The sequence below is a fragment of the Marmota flaviventris genome, chromosome 13, assembly GCF_047511675.1.
Source record: "Marmota flaviventris isolate mMarFla1 chromosome 13, mMarFla1.hap1, whole genome shotgun sequence".
In the NCBI taxonomy this organism is placed as follows: Eukaryota; Metazoa; Chordata; class Mammalia; order Rodentia; family Sciuridae; genus Marmota; species Marmota flaviventris.
Genome location: NC_092510.1, coordinates 97,614,673 through 97,635,385, shown reverse-complemented (window position 1 = coordinate 97,635,385; position 20,713 = coordinate 97,614,673). Strand labels below are relative to the sequence as shown.

The following is a 20,713-nucleotide window of genomic DNA, read 5'->3' as shown; positions in this document are numbered from 1 at the left end:
GGAGAGCGCCCGAGCCGGTGCGTGCGCGGGGCTGGGCGGGGGCGGGGGACCCGCGAGTCCAGCAGCCCAGACCCCGGGCTCGGAAACGCGACCCGGCCTCGGGCCCCAGCTTTCCGGATTCTCGGCGAGCCCAGGCTGGGGGACAGGGAGAGGGGAGTCGGGGTTCCCCGGGCCTGGCAGAGGAGATTTCCCCAACATGGGGCGGCACAGACCCAGCGCGGTCTACTCCAGGGACCCCGGGCCGCGTTCGAAGGAAAGACTCCAGGGGTGATGGGGATCCCCGTGCTGTGTTGGGATCCGCGTGCCTGCTCGTCCACCTTACCGCGGGATGGGGCGAGACTGCTGAGCGTCTGCGAGGTATTCCGAGGGGCAGCTCCGGAGATCTCCGGGTCCGGCGTTTTTAGAAAAGAGCGAAGCGGAAACCCGCAGGAGACCGGGGCCTTGAACTCTGGGGCTTCGCCACTGATTGTCCAAACGCAATTCTTGTACGAGTCTGCGGCCAACCGAGAATTGTGGCTGGACATCTGTGGCTGAGCTCTGGGCGCAACAGGGGTTGGGGGTTGCAGGGACCAAGCTCAGGGAAGCCGAGACCCTGGGGGATGGGATGGGGGCGGCTGACTGGCCCCAAGTGTGAGGATCGCGGCCCCAGCTCGACGCGCAGAGGGACGCCGATCCCTGCCATCAGCGTTGCCGTCGCCATCCTCATCCTCTTTCCTTCTCCTCCTCTGCGGGTGACTGGTCCCTCCTGGCGGGGTCCTCCAGTAGATCGCGTTGGTTTCCCCCCTTTAAAATTTCTGCCCAAACGAAACTGGCACGCAGCAGCGGGACCCAAATGTGGTCTGGGAGCCCGCCCTCGGCCAGAGCCGCAGGAAGTCGGGGGTGAAAGCAGATGCCGGCGAACGCGCTCGTTAACTCGTTTTTGAATTTGTTCTATCGCATCCCCCCGACCGGTATCCCCTAAACAAACAAACAAAATCCTAATCTGCCCCTAAATTCCAAGCCAACCAACCCCTCCCACAAGCCCCTCCAGACGGACGGATGGACTGAGCCTCCTCCAACCGCTGCTAGAGTCCGAGAAGCTCGGGAATCATGCGCTCCAGCCGGGCAACCACCTCTGCTTTGGAAATAGAACTTGGACAAACGAATCCTTTTCATTAAAGAAAAATCTTCGGAGATAGTGGGGTTTATTTATTCGTTTATTTCCTCAAAAGTTGGGGTCAGGGAGTTGCATGGGAGAACCACTGGCAGCTGTTGGGTTGAGCCAGTGTCACCTGTCTCTGACCCCTTTTGGGCTATAGGCTAAAAATGACCTGAAATGATCTGGAGTGCCTTATCCCTGGCCAATTTCCATGGTGGCGCTGGCATCAGCTGTGGGGAGCACCCGATTTCTCCAGCCCCTCTCCTGCTCCGCAGTAACTGGGGTGTGGTGGAGGCTGGGATACCCCACATATATCATTCCACACCCTTTGCAGGCAGCAGAAAGGAACCCTAGTGTGGTCAGTTCCAGGAAAGTGGGACAGGCCATTCCTGAAGCTCCCTAATGGGAGAAAGGGAGGGACCCTCAGGTTACAAGAATTTAGACAAGCTGACCCTCTAAAAGTGAGACTGTGAGGGCCATTACAAGTCCCTTACTCTGTTCCCTAATATGGAGACTCTGACCTCAGCACCTAATGAGGGCCGGTCATGCGGCCTCTCTGGACAGCGTTCAGACCCAACGCTGGCCTTAATCTGCACCCAGTATTGCCTGGACCAGTAATCCCAACATGGATGCTCCCACCCACACATGCCTAGAGGGCCTCCACTGCAGCAGGACTGGGGAGAAGTCCACCAGCCAGGGGTCATCTGTTCTCTAACGATGTGTACCCGACATTCTTCCCAACACAGCTGGGACACTGGGCACTTTCGTCTCCACAGGGGGAGAAATTCCACCTGAAATCACTGACATTTAAAGAAAAGCAATGTTTGGGGTGGGATGATAGTGCCCTAATTCTTTTTTGAGGTCTCCCTTCAGCAGACAAAGCTCTTTCTTCCAGATCACGGGAAGGAGAGGGGACTCTCATCTATGCCACTCCCATTCTGGGTTCTGGGGCTGCTGAATGCAGCTGGTGGGACAAAGCCTGGCCTTGGACAGACCAGTGGGGATGTCCTGGGACTCAGACTGGTCAGCACAGACTGGCTCTGCACCTCCTTTTCCAGATAGTCCTATCAGACTACCCCCTCTGGGGTAGCTTGAGTTTTAGCCTTTTGGTTAAAGCGCAGCTGAGAGCCCTAGGTGAGGATAGAGAGGTCATATCAGACAGAGGCTTTGGTAGGGGGAACTGGGGTGCCACCCATTTCTGAGGATGAAGAAGCTCCAAGCAAGGCTAGTAAACAACCCTAGTCTTTTATTTGCTCAAGGCCAGCTGTTGCAGGCCCCAAGGACCCCAGACTTCCAAAACAGACAGAGGGAGGGGGTAAACCCCTCTGCCTACCAGGTGCTGCTTGCTCCGACCCTGCTTTCTGCAGGAGGTGGGAAGGGACATAGACTTTACATCTGTGCCATCATATATCTCCTTGGCTTTCAGGTATTATGAATATTCAGTTAGTGTAGAGAAGGAAACTGAGGCAGATTGAAACCCTCCCCCCAGGCCTCTATTGGCTAATCGGAGGTTGGGCTACTTCCTCTTCTTCTCCACCCACAGAAGAATGAACTATAGACAGCATGGTGAGGGTCTCAGGAGCCCATCTGGTGGCCTGTGTGTGTGGGGGAGGCCAGCCAGGGTCAAGGGCTGGGGGTGGGGGGAGCAGGAGGAGGGGTGTGGCTGGGACAGCAGCTGCTGGGTGAGGGGGAGGGAGTCAGTATTGAATAGGGGACCCCAGCTGGGGTTCCATAATGATATCAGTGGGGGACAGACAGAGCCCTCTGCTGTCCAGATGGGGAAACTGAGGCGGAGACTCCTCCAGTCTTTGGGAAGGGAGGAGTTTCCCATCAGTTATTCAGGTCCATCCATCTTCTCCACAAATGTGGCCATGACCTGGAGTGCTCGTTGGCAGTCACTCAGTGCTCAGACTGAGACAGGAATGGAAGGCAGCTGGATCACCTGGCCACACGGCCCCCCTCTGCTCCTGACACACCAGAGGGGCACCCTCCCCCACCTCAGCTGCTGGGAAGGAGCTCTGGGCTCAGGAGCCTGACTGCCTGCTTTCCCCTGCTCACGTGCCTGAGAAAGGCTCATTTTTAGCACCTGGCCTCTTTTCCCTGCCTGGAGGGAGCTTGGGGGATAGAGCAGGGAAGAAGGCAGCCACGAGGGACAGGGAGACCTGAAGGCTGGGCCCAAGGGGATGTCTGTCTGTTCCGTTCTCCCCCTGCAAGGGTGCCGAGGAAGAGAGGGGCCCTCAGCCTCCATGCAGCGTGGAAATGAAGAGGACGCTGTCCTGGTCCTGCAGCTGGTAGTCCAGCTCACCCTGGGGCAGGAGAGAGGACAGAGACCATCAGGACAGGGTCTAGTTTCTCCCCAGGTGTTGGGAAGGGAACCAGGGAGGACTTGCTGCTCTGAGAAAGACAGACTTTGCCAAATGAAATGGGTGCTCTGTACATCAACATGCAAGTCTAGAGGTGGTCCTAGATCTGACACTCACCACCTCCCCAGCAGCCCATTCTCTCCTCACTTGGGGTGGGACACTTGAGTAGCATCAGTTCAGGGGCTGGAGTGGCACAGAGATTATCCAGCCACCCTATTTAGGCTTAATGAGACGCCCAAAGCTTTTCTACTGAAGCAGCAGCTGGGAGAGCAGGGGCTGGGAGAGCAGGGATAGGGGCTGGGAGAGGGGTATCCCCCCTACGCTGAGGTACTGACCAGCAATTCCCAGTCGGCATCATTAATCAGCACCAGAATTCCTGGTCGCCTGTGGAAAAGATGGCATAAGTAGCAAGGATTGAAAGGCAGAAGACTCAAGAGTCTTTGGGCCGTAGGAGAAGAGGCAGCTCTTCTTTCTGAAGTTTTGGTTAAAGATCTGCCAGGCCAGGCGCATATGGCACAACCTATAATCCCAGTGGCTCTGGAGGCTGAGGCAGGAGGATCAGGAATTCAAAGCCAGCTTCAGCAAAAGAGAGGCAACTCAGTGAGACCCTGTCTCACAGCTCAGTGGTTGAATGCCCCTGAGTTCAATCCCCAGTACACCCCCCCCCCCCCGCAAAAAAAAATCTTCCAGGAAGTAGAGGAACCCAGGTAAAGGAATCCAGGTCAGAAGGCCTGGTCTTGAGGGCCAGATGGAAACTGTGTGCAAGTGACAGTACCATCACCCAGACCTTAGGCAAATTATTTTGTTTCTCTGCACATCAGTTTCTTTTTTTTTTAGTGGTACTGGAGAGTAGCCCAGGGACTTGGGCATGTTACAGGCAAGTGCTCTATCACTGAGCTACATCCCAGGGCCATTTTTGGATTTTTATTTTGAGACAGGGTCTCATTAAGCTGCTAAGGCCAGCCTCAAACTTGAGATGCTCTTGTCTCAGCCTCCTGAGTAGCTGAGGTTACAGGCATAAGCTGCTGCACCCAGCTGCACATCCGTTTCTTCATCTGAAAATGGGGCAAGCAGGCGCCTGAGTCACAGGTGTGCCCAAGGATGCAAAGAGATACAAAGGGCTTGCTGGCATACTTTTCCTGGGGTTTAATCTTAGTATTTTAGGCCCCAGATAGGAAGAACTCCAGCTTCAAGGCCCCCCACATGCCCATGCTTCCCCTGGAGAGGAGGCTACCTTAGCTCTTATAGATCAGGGATGGTTGCCAGCGGGACCTGAATGCTCAAGAGTAGTCCTGCCTCAGATCCACAAGGCAGCTTAGCTGGCTCCTACTGGCAGTAGCCCAAAGGGCACTGCTATCCTTGCAGGTGGCCTCTGGGACTGCTGCACCAGGGTCTGAACCAGAGGCCCTGGGGGGCACCCCTAGCCCCCAGGAACTGAAGGAGCCTCACAACTGTGTTACCTGCCTCTTTTACTTAAGCTTGAAGAGGCCTTGTTAGAAGTAAAGTGACTCTCTGGCACATGGAACCTGGTCCTTTGCCATCAGGCTGGGCTAGGCTGGGTGAGAGAGGTAGGAAAGCTTTGGACTTTTATAGGGTATCCACAGTGAGAGATTAAATGTGTGTTCCTGAGAGGGTACATGCATGTAGTTAATGACCCCTGGAATCCGAGACCTGTGTGTCCCATACAGTACCTACTGGCCATATGTTGCTATTTATATTATAATGAAATAAAATGGAATGTTTAGTTCCTCACTCACACTAGCTGCACTACAAGAGCTCAACAGCCCCATGTGGCAGCAGTTACCACACTGGACAGCACACATATGGAACATCTCCATCACTGCAAGAAAGTTTCATGGGATAGCATTGTCCTAGATAGTTCAAGAGGGACCTTGAGCAGCATCTTTTTCTTAGAATTTTCTGTATAGAGAGTGTAATGGAGGCCCAAAGAAGCAAAGTAACTTGCCTCAGATTTCACAGCAAGTTTGTGGCTGCCAGAAGGTGTAACTGGATTTTTTGGAGAAATTCACCAGGCTCCTTTCATCACATGTGTGTTGCCCAGGTCTTATGCATGAGAGGCAGGCACTCTACCAACTGAGCTGTATCCCCGGCCCCTCGTGAGGGCTTTTAACAAATTCCGGACAGTCCAGTGTGGTATCAAGAAAACTGAAAATCGACCTCAGACAGAACTGGATAGCTCTTTTCTCAGAGGAGACAGGGAGAACAAAGAGGGAACAGGACCCAGAGGAGGTGAGACTGAACCCAAGGATAGGGGCCCAGACGTCCTTCCCACCCTGTCTTCTTCAGGGAAGAGAGGAAGGGACTCACACACTGTCTCCCTGGAGGAACAGCTCTGGCCGCTCTTTTAGCAAATTCTTCTTGATCCAGATGAGGAGGTTCCGGATGTCCCCTGGAGAGGAAGACACAACTAATATCAAACCAGGTGATTATTTTTTGTTTTGTTTTATTACCAGGGATTGAACCCAGGGTTGCTTAACCACTGGGCTACATCCCAGGCCCTTTTTACTACTTTTTAAAACTTCAAAAATAGGGTCTTGCTTAGTTGCTAAGGCTGGTCTCGAACTTGTGATTCTCCAGTGTCAGCCTCCCGAGTCTCTGGGATTACAAACATGTGCCACCTGGTTCAGCTCTGAGGCTGGCTCTGAACTCACAATCCTCTTGCCTTAGCTTCCTGAGTTGCTAGGATTATAGGCTTGCACCATGGTGCCCGGTTCATGCTAATCTTCTCTGTATTATTACAATTTTAGAAAGTGTGATGCTGAAGTGAGCACTTTTTTTTTAATATTTATTTTTTAGTTTCAGGTGGACACAATATCTTTATTTATTTATATGTGGTGTTGAGGATTGAACCCAGTGCCTCGCGCATGCCAGGCAGGTGTGCTATCACTTGAGCCACATCCCCAGCCAACGTGAGCACTTATTTTTGATCTGTTAACTAGCAAGGGATCCTCCCCCTCAGCCTCCCCAGTCGCTGGAACTACAGGTGTATGCCACCACAGGCAGCTCAAACCTAAATGATGCTTGGGTCCCAAAACCTTGCCTGGCCCAGAAGGGAGTGCATGTGGGAGCTTACAGGGCTTTTTTTGGACTAGGCTGTGATGGCCCATGAATTTGTGGGTTCTTAAGATGAGGAAACGAATTAGGAGAGGTTAGTGACTTTTCAGAGAGATCTTCACAGAAAGTGGCCCCTAGCCCTGCTGAAAGCTTGAAAAAGTACTGGCCTTTACCTATATAGCAAGGGACTCAAGACAGTCACATCTTATGGTCTGGGAGACAAAACCCCACCCACAAGTCCTGGAAGCTGATCTGGACTGCCCCAGCCAGGCTTCTGAGAGGGCCCTGAAGAGCCCCTTCCACCTCCATCTCCAGCCAGTCCCAGATGGAGAGGATTGGGCTTTGCTCTTAGAAGGGTCTGCATATATTTCCCTTTGTGAGGGGAGAAAAACAATCACTGAGCTGATAACATCAGTTAATTTCCTCTAGCACAGGGAGAGAAGGATCCTTCACCAGCCAGGGACACTGACAGATCACTGCTCCACCACTCCCTGCCTCCAGAGCCCTCAAGACTGGGGATGGGGGCTGGGGATGTGGCTCAAGCGGTAGCGCGCTCGCCTGGTATGCGTGCGGCCCGGGTTCGATCCTCAGCACCACGTACCAACATACCAACAAAGATGTTGTGTCTGCCGAGAACTAAAATAAATAAATAAATTTAAAAAAAAAAAAAAAAAAAAAAAGACTGGGGATGGCTACCTTGAAGATGCAAGAGGTTCAGGGTCAAAAGGGCCTCTCCTGCTCAGCTGAACACGGAGATCTGCTTCATTGTGGATCTGGTGTTCTGGAGCAGCCACCAGTCTCTGTGTACTCACACAGAGGCTCAGAGGCTGGGTCACCTCAGGATCAAAGGTGCCACGCCACAGCACACTGGGATCTGGCTCTATAAATTGCTTGGACATGAAGAGGTTTCTGCTCTGTGCTCCATGTGGGTTCAGAAGCGCAGTTCACATGCAACCGCTGCCTTGGGTAGGGCTGGAAGCACTCTCCCTGGCCTGCATGCCACCTTCCCAGGCGGAAGGCTGTAGTCAAGATGTGCTGAGCCTCGAGGCTGGGCACCAACACCCCTAGATTGTACACCAGCAGAACACAGGGCCTGTGCCTATGAACAGGCAAAGTGTCCATAAGCTGAGGCTGCTACCTTCCAATTTTACTTGGTACTGGGGATTGAACCTAGGTATGCTCTATTACTGAGCTATACCCTAGTCCTTTTTATTTTCTTATTTTGAGACAGGTTCTCATTAAATTACTGAGGCTGGCCTCAAATTTGCAATGCTCCTACCCAGCCTCCTGGGTTGCTGGCCACCACTCCTGTAGTTCCTCCTTTTAAACAATGGAGTCTGCTGGTGGCTTTCACCTATAATCTCAGTCACCAGTGAGGCCGAGGACTGCAGGTTTGAGGTCAGCCTCAAACTTAATTAGCAAGCCCCTAAACAACTTGGCAAGACCCCTAAAAAATAAAAGGGCTGAGGATGTAGCTCAGGGTAGAGCATTTGCGTAGCCTGCGTAAGGCCCTGAGTTCAGTCCCCAGTACCACCAAAAACAGAGGCTAGAGGTGTAGCTCAGTGGTAAAGCACCTCAGGGTTCAATCCCCATCACCAAAACAAAACAAAGCAAATAAAATAAACAGACTGGAATTCCCAGAGTCCCTGGAACAGGCATGTGTGCGAGTACAGTTTCTAGCTATCTGTAGTCCACTTGGACTCTTGGAGGCTCCTCCCCAAGGCTTGGGTTCCAGAGGCTTTCTCTTGGCCCTGAATCCCCTTGGCCTCTACCTGGCACTGTCTGGTGGGCCTCTGGCCCATACGTCTTGTGGCCGCTCGATAGAGCCGCCACGACCTGACACATCCATCAGCCAGCCTTGCGGGTGGGGCTGTGCTTGTGTGCGGAGGCAGCAACAGGGACTGGGCAGTGCCTGGACTGGGGACCACAGACTGCACCCCCACAACCCTATCTCCCTCCAAAAGGAGGGCATGTCTGCTCCATTATGGATAGGCTTGGGGGTGGGGGAGGGCCAGTGGTCATGCTGGGGTCATCCACGTGATGGCACCATCATGGAGTCCCGAGGGGTGGGCTGAGGGGTAAGTCTGCTGCCTGGTGCTGGCTCATTTATCATGATGCTCCTATTTGCTGAGGTCACTCCCTCCCTCCTCTGCCCACCCCCCACCCCAGGCCTGCCCACATTTTTGATAGCCGGTTTCCATGGTGAGGCTACCACATCACCACCGGTATTGTTTCCCCATGCTTGAATTTGAGAGTGGGGAGAGGTAGAACTCAAGGCTCCCTTCTTAGGCTGCAAAGACCACTCGGCATGGCCTGAAACACACCCCCAGGGACATCTTGCTCAGCTTGTTGAGGCCCAGACAATATGCAAATAGGCTTCAAGCCAGATGGTCGGCTTCCAAAGGCACCCAGGGGAGGAGGAAGGGTTAAGCAGAGTCGGGGGCTAGTGGCTTGAGGATGGCTCTGAGATAAAGGTGGGGCTGAGAGACTCTCAATTCCACCTTTCCACTCTGTGTTCTCCTGCCTTTCCAATTCTGCTGAGAGTGGTCTCCTTCCTATGATCCCAGGCAACCATTCAAAAGACAAACATTTATTGAGCAACTACTATGTGCCAGGTACAAGGGAGATGGTGGTGAGCAAGATGGAAGCAGAGCCCACAGTCATGGAGCTAAGAGGACAGTAGCGAAAGAGACATGACTTAAGTAGGTGATAAAATGCTACCTCCTTTGTCTGGGATCAGGAAGGGCCTTTTTTGGGGTGGGGTGGGTGGTAAGAGGGATTGAACCCAGGGGTGCTTAATCACTGAGCCACATACCCAGCCTTTTTTTTTATACTTTATTTAGAGACAGGGTCTCGCTGAGTTACTTAGGGCCTCACTAAATTGCTGAGGCTGGCTTTGAACTCAGGATCCTCCTGCCTCAGCCTCCTGAGCAACTGGGATTACAGACATACATCATCATGCTGGACTCAGGAAAGGCCTTTCTGAGGGTGTAAACACTGAAGCTCAGGTCTGAAGAATGAGTGGGGTGGCTGTGGGGGAGTACCCCAGACAGCAGTAAGAGCACACGGGAAGACCTAAGGCAGGATGGAACTGGCAGGTACAAGGTAACAGAAAGGAGAGGTTAAAAAGCTCAAAATGATGGGACCAGGGTTATGGCTCAGGGGTAGAGCTTGCCTAGCATGCATGAGGCACTGGGTTTAATCTCTAGCACCACATAAAGATAAAAACAAATAAAATAAAGAAGCTCAACATGTGGGCTGGGGTTGTAGCTCAGTGATAGAGTGCTTTCCTAGCACAGGCAAGGCCCTGGGTTCTATCCTCAGCACCATATAAGAAAAAAAATAAATTAATTAAAGATATTATATTCAACTACAACTAAAAAAAAAAAGAAAAAGAAGAACAGCTCAACATGAGAGGGACCCTGAGGAGGGGCCTGCTCTGGAAGGTGCCACTCTCTTTTCATGAACCCCAGCGGGGATGACCAAGTATGTGCTGTTTATCTGCCTTGACCCTTGAAGCCCGATCCAGCTCAAATATATGGCATACCCTCCCATTCCTAGAGTGGGAGCTGAGGCTCAGAACCCTGAAACTCTTGCTGAACACAGGGGCAACTGAGGGGGGTGAAGAGTCAGACTAAGACCACTGACTGGAGTTGGATAGTCCTGGTTTTGAGTTGGACCCTGTCACTTGTACTTATTGACCTTGGGAAGGGAACTTCCAGAGCCTCAGTTTTTTTGCCTTGCAAAACGGGGTGGTCAGAATGCCTGACAGGTTGTTGTGAGGACTGAATAAAATGATCCACATACAATTCTTGGCACTGTGCCTGACCTATCAATGTTGTAATTATTCTGGAGTCCAGAGGGGGAACCTGTCTCCTCCATACTCTCTGGTGTCCTGGGCTTCCACACACTTGCTCTGCATAGCAGCCTGGCACCCCAGCTTTGGAAAAGTCTGTTGAGTCTAGTAATTTGTCAGTCAGTGCTAGTTGGGGCTTTCTGAAAGAGAATTAGGGAAGTGGTAACATTGGGCTTCCTTCCTTTTTTTTTTTTTTTAATCTTTTTTTTCCCCCAGGGCTGAGGACCGAACCCAGGGCCTTGTGCGAGCTAGGCAAGCGCTCTGTCACTAAGCTAAATCCCCAACCCCACCCCACCCCCTTTTTTAAAGACAGGGTCTCTTTCTGTTGCCCAGGCTGGCCTCAAACTCCTGGCTCAGGTGTTCCTCTTGCCTCAGTCTCCCAGCTGGAACGATGGGCCCCTGTGCCTGACTTCTTCCTTCCATTTTTTTATATTCAGACCCATAAGATGCCAGTGACCGGTCAAAGCCCTCAGGACAACCTGGGAGTAAGGAATCACATCCTGAGGCCATGGGTGCTAGCAGCCAGACTCCTACTCATGGCACTGGGGAGGAAGATGGATACTTAATGCCAAGGTGTTCAGCATAGAAGACCTTGCGGCCTGGCCTGCCCGCTGGGGGAGGGCAAATGAAGACAGCTGCTGCTCTGTGGAAGAGTGATTAAGAGTTCCCCCTCTGGAGCCAGAGGGAACTTAGCTGTGGGCTGGATGGCCTTGAGTAGGAAGTCACTTGACCTCTCTAAGTCTTCTTGATGTCATATACCTTTCAACAAATGGGAACAACAATCCACACTCCAAGAAGACTGTGTGAGAATTAAGATATAGCCTAGAAGCAGGCCACAGAGCGTGAAGCACACAGGACACGCTGAACAGACATGTACCACAGGAGCACATGGCATGTCCATCCTAGCAGGCTCCTGAGAAAGCTTCCACCAAAATCCTTGCCCCAGTGACTTCTCCTTGTCTGGGGTATACACGCTGCCCAATATGTCAAGGCCACCAAGGGTGTCAACCCCAGGCTCTTGGGGCTGAAAAGGAACAACCTCAAGGTCCCATCTGACATTGAATCCTGCCTGCAACAGACTCTCATTCAGCCTCCTTGAACACCTCAGGGGCAGGAGGTCACTCCCAGGGAGTTGTGCTTCTCCAGCAGAAGCAAGTTTTCCTGCCACTCCCATCCACTGGGCCTGTTGGTCCACAGGGCCCACGCCAACAATATGACCCTTGTCCCCATAACAGCCCTTCAGATTTAGGAGATCCTGGATCCCCTAAATCTTCCCTTCTGTAGATTATACCTTCCTGTCCCCACCAAGGCTCCAAGACAGGGTTCTTCTGGGAGCCCACCCCAGGCCTAAGTTGAAAGGGAGAAGAAAGAGCTGGCATAGGGGGAGTGAAAGAGAAGAGGGGTGGAGGGAACCTCTGAGACTCCATTTACAAATGAATGGGGTAAGAATGGAGCAGTTTGTGGGCTAAACTGGCCTCAGAAGGAGGTTTACAGATGTGCGAGGGGACGCTCCTCATTGTTTAATTAAGCAGAAAGTGGATCTTTTCAAAAGCAATTTTGCACAGGGACTGGGAGGGGTGGGAGGAGAGGAGGGAGGCAGGGAGGGGATCAGCAAACAGGCCCCAAGAGCAGAGAAAGGAACAGCTGGCCCCAGAGAGGCTGTGAAATGAATGCTAAGCAGTTTAAAGCGCCCAGAAGCTCTGCTCAGCTCCTCCCCTCCTTCACCAGCCACCCTTTAATGTGAATCAGCAGGAGGAGGGGGCATGCGAGTGGGGAGAGAAAGGTGAGGCAGTCTCCTTCCTACAGGGGAAGGGGCTGGGAGCCTGGAGTTGAAGGGATCCTTGAGTCAAAAAGGCCAGCAGCCAAAATGGCCAGACGGTGGTTGGTGCCTACCCCCAAAATCCCCTCCAATTAAGGAGATGATGACAGTTAACACACACACACACACACACCACCCACCTCTTGCAAACACATACTTGCAACCACTTGCTGGGTCTGCACATCCTACTTCACAAAAGGACATATACTTACATCTGGAACCAACTTTTCCAAATTCGAGTTGTTCAACAGATATCAGGCTCAATAAAGAGTGGAATTGGCCCATCTTCCATTCTACACATGGGGAGAGAGAGGTTGGCCGAAGCCACTAATGTGCAATGCACACTGCCAGGGCTCCTCTCTTGGAGTTTCATCCCCTTTGGCCTCTCCTGTCCTTTTACCATGTGGGGTGGGTTGGAAGTTCTCCCCTGGCCCAGGACCCACAGGTCCCCTTTTTTGTGAGACTTATCATAGTCTACAGTTTTTTTTTTTTCTTTCTTTTAATACTGGGAATTGAGCCCAGGAGCACTCTACCTCTGAGCTACCTCCAAGCCCTTTTCATTTTGACCAGGGTCTCATTAAGTTTCCAAGGCCTTGAACTTATGATCCTCCCGCCTCAGACTCCAGAGTTGCTGGGATTGCCACCATGCCGAGCAGTCACAATCTGTGATCCATGGCTCTTGCTATTTCAGCTGGAGTATCTAAGACCTGCTTGGCCAAGTGGCAGCCAGGGCTGGGAAGGTTGCCAGATGACAGATCTGGGCATGGATTGGGGAGAGAATATAAGACTTCTCCAGCAGCATCAGGCCCCTTGGGTTCATGAGTGCCAGAGTAAGGCCTGGCAACTGCAAACTAACTCTGTGGCTGCAATGTGACCTGTGCCTCTGGATACCGTAAGTCACAAATGGGGACCAGGAGTGAGCAATAGGGGCATCTTGCCTTCCTTCCCTGGGTTGATGGGCCTCCATGTTTTGCTATCTGGCTGAGGAATGAAGGAACAGAAACCTGAGTCCTAGCTCCTAGCCCAGCTTCCCTACCTAGGTAATTGTGGACAGGTCTCAGGTCCCTCCTCCTCTATCTGTTTTCCTTCCCTCTGAGGTCTGACTTCCTTGGTGATAGGATCTGTCAGGGTCATAACAAAAATTAAACTAAATAACCAATGAGGGTCATGAGTGAAAGTAACAGTGTAAAAACTGGAAAACAGGTCTTGGGTGTGATACCTCAGGGTGATTCAGGGAGCCTCTTGAAACAAATGATGGGTTAATGCTTGGACTGCAGAGACCCTGCGGTCTGGGTGTGCTTCCCAGTGCTGCCACTTAAGTAATTATATGAAAAAGATCCCTTTTTCACTTTAACTTATTTATGTAATTTTTGGTAATGCTGGGATTCAAACTCAAGGCCTCCTGCATGCCAGGTAAGCTCTCTACCACTGAGCTACACCCCCAGCCCAGTTTCGGCCTTTTAAAATTGAAATAATAGGAGCTATCTCCTAAGAATGTGAGAAAATGATCTACAAAACCTTCTGAGACTTTACCTGCCACTCCAAACTCAGCCTGTGCCCGCCTTAATCCTGGCCTTCTTTCAGCTCTCTACCCAGACCAAGGCTTTTTGCCCCTTGGAGTTTTCCCAAGTGCTGTCTCCCTGCCTGGAAAGGCCCAGGCCTCTTTGCTCTCTCCCTGCAGTTTATCAGGTTGGCTTCCTTCCATTCTTCAGGCCTTCACTCAACCTCATCTCCTTGAACTGAAGAGGCCTTCCTTGACCACTTGTTCGTCCCATCCCAAGCACCTATGTGCTCTTCTTTTTTTTAAAATTTTTTTAATATTTATTTTTTAGTTATCGGCGGACACAACATCTCTGTTTTGTATGTGGTGCTGAGGATCGAACCCGGGCCGCACGCATGCCAGGCGAGCGCGCTACCGCTTGAGCCACATCCCCAGCCCACCTATGTGCTCTTCTCATGCCAATCACTGGAGTCTGTGATGGTACAGTTTTATGTTTATTTCCTTATTTACTGCCGGCTCCATTTGCATGCCACAGTTAACTTCATGAAGGCAAGAACCCACCCAGCAACCAGTGCACTGGAGGCACCAGTGCAAAAGGAGGCAATCAAAAAATATTGCCAACTACATGAAAGAATTAAGTACTTCCTACCATTCATTCCTGGCACTTGCTGAGTACTCTGTCAATGAATGAATGAGATGGAGCTAGAATGGTGAAGACTAGTGGGCTTTCATGCCAAGCAAACATAAGAGGAAATAAATCATAATGTGCTATTTTAATAAACTTCCAGGAAAGATCTTTGAGAGGCTTTATCTGAGAACCCTTGCTTCCTCTCAAGGCTGCCAAGGTTGCGTGGCCATCGGCCACACTAAGAAACAAGGATCTATCATCTGAGGGTCCCCGTCACCCCCAGAAAGGATGCAAAATCTTACTATCCTGCCGTTTTAACACCAACTACACACAGCCCCAGCTCAAGGTGAGCAGTACCCTGATTCTGGATAAATGTCCCCCAGCCTCTAAGAATGGCAGGGAGCCAGGGACCCAAAGGAGGGCCAGAGATGACCATGGCAACCAGTGGATTTGGACAAGTGTAATTGTTTTGTTCCTGGCAGATGTGTCCACTTCAGAAGAATCTTATCAAACCTCACCTGATCATTTTTTAGTGTCCACCTCCTAGAACCTCATTCCCCTGCTTCCGCATATGCTTGATGGCCTCGTCTCAGCCTCAGAAAGAGACTGGGCTCCTATCCCTGAGTATCTGCTCTCAGCAGGACTCACTGCTAGGGCTGTAAAAGACCTGACAGTCACTAGATCCAGACCCTGCCCTAGGCTATACTGATGGTTACCCTGGCATACCTCTGCGTTAACTCTTTAAAACCTCCCCACTTGAAGGCAGGGGCTGACTCCTCTTGTTCAAGTTTGTCACCTCAATGACCAGACACAGTCCACCTCACAAAAACTGCTCAGTATATATTTGTTTTGTTTTTTTAAAGAGAGAGTGAGTGAGAGGAGAGAGAGAATTTTTTTTTTAAAGATAGAGTGAGAGAGGGAGGGAGGGAGAGAGAGAGAGAGAGAGAATTTTTAATATTTATTTTTTAGTTATCGGCGGACACAACATCTTTGTTTGTATGTGGTGCTGAGGATCGAACCCGGGCTGCACGCATGCCAGGCGAGCGCGCTACGGCTTGAGCCACATCCCCAGCCCTCAGTATATATTTGTTCAAGAAAGATTAACAAGTTTCTCCTTTAGTCAACCTCCCTCCTCCAATCTTTCTGGCTGGAGCCTTTTCATTAGTCTAAATCTCTGCACTGTCAGGAGAGTCCAATTGTTTGGTCCGTTCTCAGGGAAGGTTACCTCCTTGAAAAGACCTTCCCTGTGCTGCCACATTATAATAATAGAGGGCTGGAGATATAGCTCATTTGGTAGTTGCCTCACATGCACAAGGCCCTGGGTTCAATCCCCAGCACACACCCCCACCCCCCACATAATGGCATAATTTACTTCCTCCTCCTAACATCTCTAAGAGAGAAGGACTGCCAACCCACTTCACAGCTGAGAATACTAGAGTTAAAGAAGACTAGGTCTCTGGCCTAAGGTTCTAAGGAGTATGAAACCTTCACAGAACTAAGTAACCCCACTTCCCTCCCACGAAGCTGGTTGATCCCAGAAAAGATGGGAGAAAAGTATTCTGGTGACTTTTTCTTCCTTCCCACCCCTGGCCAGGGAAATCCTACCCATTTCCACTGAACAGGGCTAAATGATCCCATAGACCCTCTCCTGCCCAATATCCACTCCCCCACCCCAGCTTAAAAAGCTAATACTCACAGGGCTCCTCCTGCCCAGGCAAGGTGACTTGATGTTTTTTTACACCATCAAATAGGAGCTCCGCACCACCTCTGCAAAGGAAGGCCAAAAAAGACAGCCAGGTGAGCTCCTGCAAACAGAACTAAGGATGAGAACTAAGATGAGAATGGAAGAAGAACTAAGGATGAGAATGGAAGTAGAAGCCCAAGAGATAGAGACCAAAGTTCAGGAACAACACGGCACTGGTGACTAACTCTCAAATGCGACTTCCTGCTGTGGTAAAGTAGGTATAAGTAATTTTTACTAATAATCAAGCAGACTGTTTGCCCCAGAAGCAGCCGAGTACAGTTACAGAATATTAGCTTTGGAGCTGCCAATTCCAACATGGAGACCAGGCTCCATCTCTGCCAACCAGGGCATGTGACTCCATCTTCTCATACCTTGATCTTTCCATCTGCAAAAATGCTGAAAAGCCTTGTAAGACCTTCTGCAGATCCTGTGCATCTCAAAGTTTCCTCTGGCCAGGTGAGGTCTAGAAATGACCCTGTCCCTGTCCCCTGCTGCTAGCCTGGTGGGCATACCACAGCACTGGAGGCTGAGAGTCCACTGAGCTCTCAGCCTCAGCTAGCATCCACCAAGAGTAATCCTGCCATTTATAAGATGCTCCTCACCTTATTTCATCCTCAAGACATCACAGGGAAGAACTGGGAGGGAGGCAGATATCATTAACTCCATTTCATAGAGAAGCAGGCTGATTCCTGGAAAGGTTAAGTGACTTGTGCAAGGTCAGACAGGAAGCAGCTACACTAAAATATGAATCTAACTGGTTTCTGCTCAGCCCCAGCAGCCTTGCTGAAAAATAAATAAATTAGACTCCCCAAAGGTCAGAAAGCCCCCTGAGGGCAGAGTTTGGTTCATTTCTGTGTCTCAACATTGTGCCCTGGGAAGGCAGGAACAGCAGAGATAATCAGAGTCAAGTACAGAAGCCAGGACTCCTGATGTGGGCAGCAGGACTCTTTCAGTGCCCCATACTCATCTCCCTTTGGGTCTCCTGATTCCCATCTCAGACCTAACATGGGTCTGACCTGAGAAGGCCCTAATAGACTTGATGGATGGGATACCTCCCAGCCTACCACCCTTTCCCAATTTCAGGGAACAGAGATGTCCTGAGACAGCCCACTGGGAGGCAAAGGCAAGGAAAGCATTGTCATGGGAGAAACATGGGGCGACTGTCATCCAAACAAGGTCACGCTTTGTTGATGCAGAAATGTGGAGGGGGAGCAGAGGCCCATCTGTGGCTGTGTGCAGGGCCATTTCAGCTGCAAGCCCGCACAGAGCCTCCATTTATCTCCTTCCAAGAGCCTCATTTTCTCCTGGGTAGGGGTTGGCACATGTAGCAGCTGGGATGGGGGATGGTGACAGGCAAGGGGCTCAGGAATTGGGGGTCAGAGAAGATGGGTGGGAACTGGAGGCACTGGGACCCAGGCAAACAACCAAGAGTGGCCAAAGCTGGTGGTGCCAGTCTCAGAGGCTGAGTCTGTTTTTTCCCTTTATAAATGGATGAAGGCAGAACCAGTCTGGCTCAGAGAGTAACCTGTCACTGCTGGGTTCACTGGGCCCCAGGGGAGGGGTTGGCACTTCTGTCAGCACATCTGTAGTGGGGGAAAGTGCACACCAAGCCTCTAGAGTGATCCTAGGAGGCAGACAAGGGGCCTGTTCTAGCCCCATGGACCCAACCAAATCTTCTTATGTCTTACAGGATTTGCTATGCAACTCAACTAAGATCTCCATCTTCTCTCCACGTGCCCAGACATTCCTGCTGGATGTCTGTTTATACCAGTGACAGATACAGACATTCCCAAAACTGTCTTCCTTCTACTAGTTCATCTTCATTGTCTTTATCATCTATTCATCTATATTTGGTTCTTTTTTTAAAAAAATATATTACTTCAGTTGTGGATGAATCTTTATTTTTATTTATTTATTTATTTTTATGTGGTGCTGAACCCAGTGCCTCATACATATTAGGTAGACGCTCTATCACTGAGCCACAACCCCAGTCCTATATTTGATTCTTTATTTCCCTTCTACCTGCTGGAATACAAGCCCTGCCTAAAACAGGGCCTAGCACACAGTGGGCGCTCAACAAATATTTGCCAAATAAATGAAAATGTCCATTTTTCTTATTTTTTCTCTGACCTCAATGGTACCCTCCTTTGTTAATACTTCCCCAACTCAGGGAGGAGGAAAAGGAATGTGGTAAAGAGAATCTTACATTTGAATTTTAACAGCCTGAACTGAAGGACTCAAAACACATCCATACTACGCACTTTTGAATTCTGAGAAAAAGCTCTGCTAGGAACAGTTCAAGAGGGAAGACAAAAGATGGCAGAACTAGTTACTGACAAAAGAGAGAATGGTGCAAGAGGCTTTTTAGAAGGCTCAAAAAAGAGCTGATGGGGGCTGGGGATATATAGCTCAGTTGGTAGAGCGCTTGCCTCACATGCACAAGACCCTAGGTTCAATCCCTAGCACCATCATACACACACACACACACACAAAAAAAAAAAAAAAAAAAAGAGCTGATGGGGCCAAGAGACTATATCTGCTCAGGGGTTAGAGACAAAGTCCTAACCCAAACTCTTCTAGGATCTGTGATGGTAGGAAAACAGGGAAACAAGGGAGATAAGGGTGGGCACGGCAGCTTAGGTTCAGGGTGAAACACATCTACTAAGAGATGTAGGAAGTAAAAGGTCAGAGATAAAAATATGCAAGACAGAGAGCAGGGACTTGGGTTTGCAATGCATCTTGGGCATTCTTACTTCCCAAGAAGATACAATTCTCATGGGACAATGGTGTGGGTAGTGATGGAAGGAGGTAGATAGATGGGTAGAGGGATGTTGTCTTGTTTTGCTGGAACTCACTACTGCTCTTGGGGGTAAGGGAAGCTGAAACTAGAAAAGAAGTAATTATGTTGGCCTGTGAATTCATGACTTCCTCACTGTTGCCCGCACAGTATCTGGAAGACAGAAGACATCTCTGGTGAACAAACACCATGTCTGCTTAATGAGAATAAAAGGCAAGTTGACTATGGATAAATCCCAGCCTGGCAATCTGAAGCTTCTCCCTTTACAGCTCTACTGAGGCCTGTCAAGACAGAAGGGATTCTCCTAAAATGCCCAGGCTTTAGGGTACAGCTGGGCCAAGGGTGAGTGAAGCAAAATAGTCAGAAAGCCTGACCAATGTAGTTCTAATTGGATCCAAGCGGCTAGACAATAATCATCAATTAAAATGCACTTAACATTCATGAGGCTACCCTCTTCTAAGGGACAGAAATGCTGAACACTGTAGGGCATGGACAGAGTGCTATTTATCTTTGTATCCTCTGTGTCTGGCTCATTGCCTGGCACATGGTAGGCACTCAATAAATGACTGGTGAATGAACCACCCAATGAAGGGAAAACATGAAAGAAACTGGGAGCATCCAATGAGAGGAAAGGCATTTGGACAGAGGTTTTAGATTCCTATCCCTGACTTTTCCTCTCCCTTTCCCAGTGCGCGTGCGCGTGCACACACAGAGTCCCATCCTTTTCATGTGATTCTGGCAATGATATCACCACCCATCTTTTAGGGTCTCAGTTTCTTTGCTGTCTCTCTAAGCTATGCAGTTTTTCTCAGTTTTTAATTTTTATTTTGAGACAGTTGCACAGGGCCTTGCTAAGTTGCTGAAGCTGGCCTTGAACTTGCAATTCTCCAGTCTCATACTCCTCCCTAAAGGCTACCAGGATTACAGGTGTGCACCACCATCCCTGGCTTTCTCTGTTTTGAAACCAGGACAAACCTGTTTGTTGGAGGGATAAGATAGTGGCTTAAGAAGATTTCCTCTCTACCGTTTTCTTCAGTTATTGATGTGTTCTAATCCCTGCATTTTCATCTTGTGCAAAATATACTGCCAATATTAGTCTCTCCCAATGTGGTTATCACATTTATCCCCATACCTCTACTCGACTCAAGATCTGCAGAGGCACTCAGCAAGTTTATTGACTATCCTGAAAAGAGCTTCAGGTCTTTTTAAAATCCCAAGTCTTGCGAAAAAGAAGAAGAAGAAGAAAAAAAAGAGTTCCGTCTTGTCCATACATCCCACAGGAAACAAAGCCTCAAGAACCGTGTAAGCGGATATTGAAACTGCTGCCTGAAGAAAGAAATCATGGGTTGGAGAGCGGTTCTTTCAAGGAGCCAGATGCCAAACCGATGGACCTGGTAAAGTGCGTAGAGAGGCCACCCGCTAACCGTCATGTCTTTTGAGCCTTACAGGTACTGGGCACAGCGGAGTACCCAGAGCGCACCTCCCCGCCCGTGTGTGCGCCTCTATTCCCGGACATACGGCGTTGCCGAGGGAGACTGAGCCTATCAAACTCAAGGCGGGTGGCACGGCTCACGGCAGGCGCCGGGAGCTCGGCAACTCGGCCGTGTCAGGCCTCGAGACAGGAGAGGAGTTGCGGGCCAGAGGACTTCAATCCATACCCAGGGCGCCCCAGCTCTGTTACTCACCCGAACTCCACCTCCACTGACAAGGGCGCTGCCATGTTGAGGAAGCCGAGCTCGCAGGAAACTCCCCTGAACTTCCGGAGCTCCCGCCCACTTCCGGTCGCCGCCTG

The 20,713-nt window shown here is 50.4% G+C and overlaps 1 protein-coding gene across 2 annotated transcripts; it reads right to left on the bottom strand.

The window, feature by feature from the left end:
* Nucleotides 1-2,364: 2,364 nt before the first annotated feature.
* On the bottom strand, nucleotides 2,365-20,705 carry Urm1 (ubiquitin related modifier 1). 2 transcript variants are annotated; one of them, XM_027943501.2, is made up of 5 exons: nucleotides 20,607-20,705; nucleotides 16,077-16,147; nucleotides 5,830-5,911; nucleotides 3,837-3,885; nucleotides 2,365-3,444 (listed from the first exon to the last, which is right to left on the bottom strand). In XM_027943501.2, the coding sequence occupies exons 1-5, from the start codon at nucleotides 20,639-20,641 to the stop codon at nucleotides 3,376-3,378; spliced, it is 306 nt and encodes a 101-aa protein (XP_027799302.1). In that variant the 5' UTR covers nucleotides 20,642-20,705; the 3' UTR covers nucleotides 2,365-3,375. The 2 variants fall into 2 exon arrangements, with proteins under 2 accessions (XP_027799302.1, XP_027799310.1); XM_027943509.2 differs by lacking the exon at nucleotides 20,607-20,705 and adding an exon at nucleotides 12,464-12,544 and having other exon boundaries at nucleotides 16,077-16,165.
* Between the last annotated feature and the right edge of the window lie 8 nt (nucleotides 20,706-20,713).

What these genes read in the sequence shown, in the direction of transcription:
- Urm1 (XM_027943501.2), bottom strand. Translation starts at nt 20,641, where the DNA reads ATGGCAGCGCCCTTGTCAGTGGAGGTGGAGTTCGG. An exon ending in TCAGTGGAGGTGGAGTTCGG is followed by an intron (nt 16,148 to 20,606) that starts GTGAGTAACAGA and finishes CTTCCTTTGCAG; the next exon opens with AGGTGGTGCGGAGCTCCTAT. An exon ending in ATGCCGACTGGGAATTGCTG is followed by an intron (nt 3,445 to 3,836) that starts GTCAGTACCTCA and finishes CTCCTGCCCCAG; the next exon opens with GGTGAGCTGGACTACCAGCT.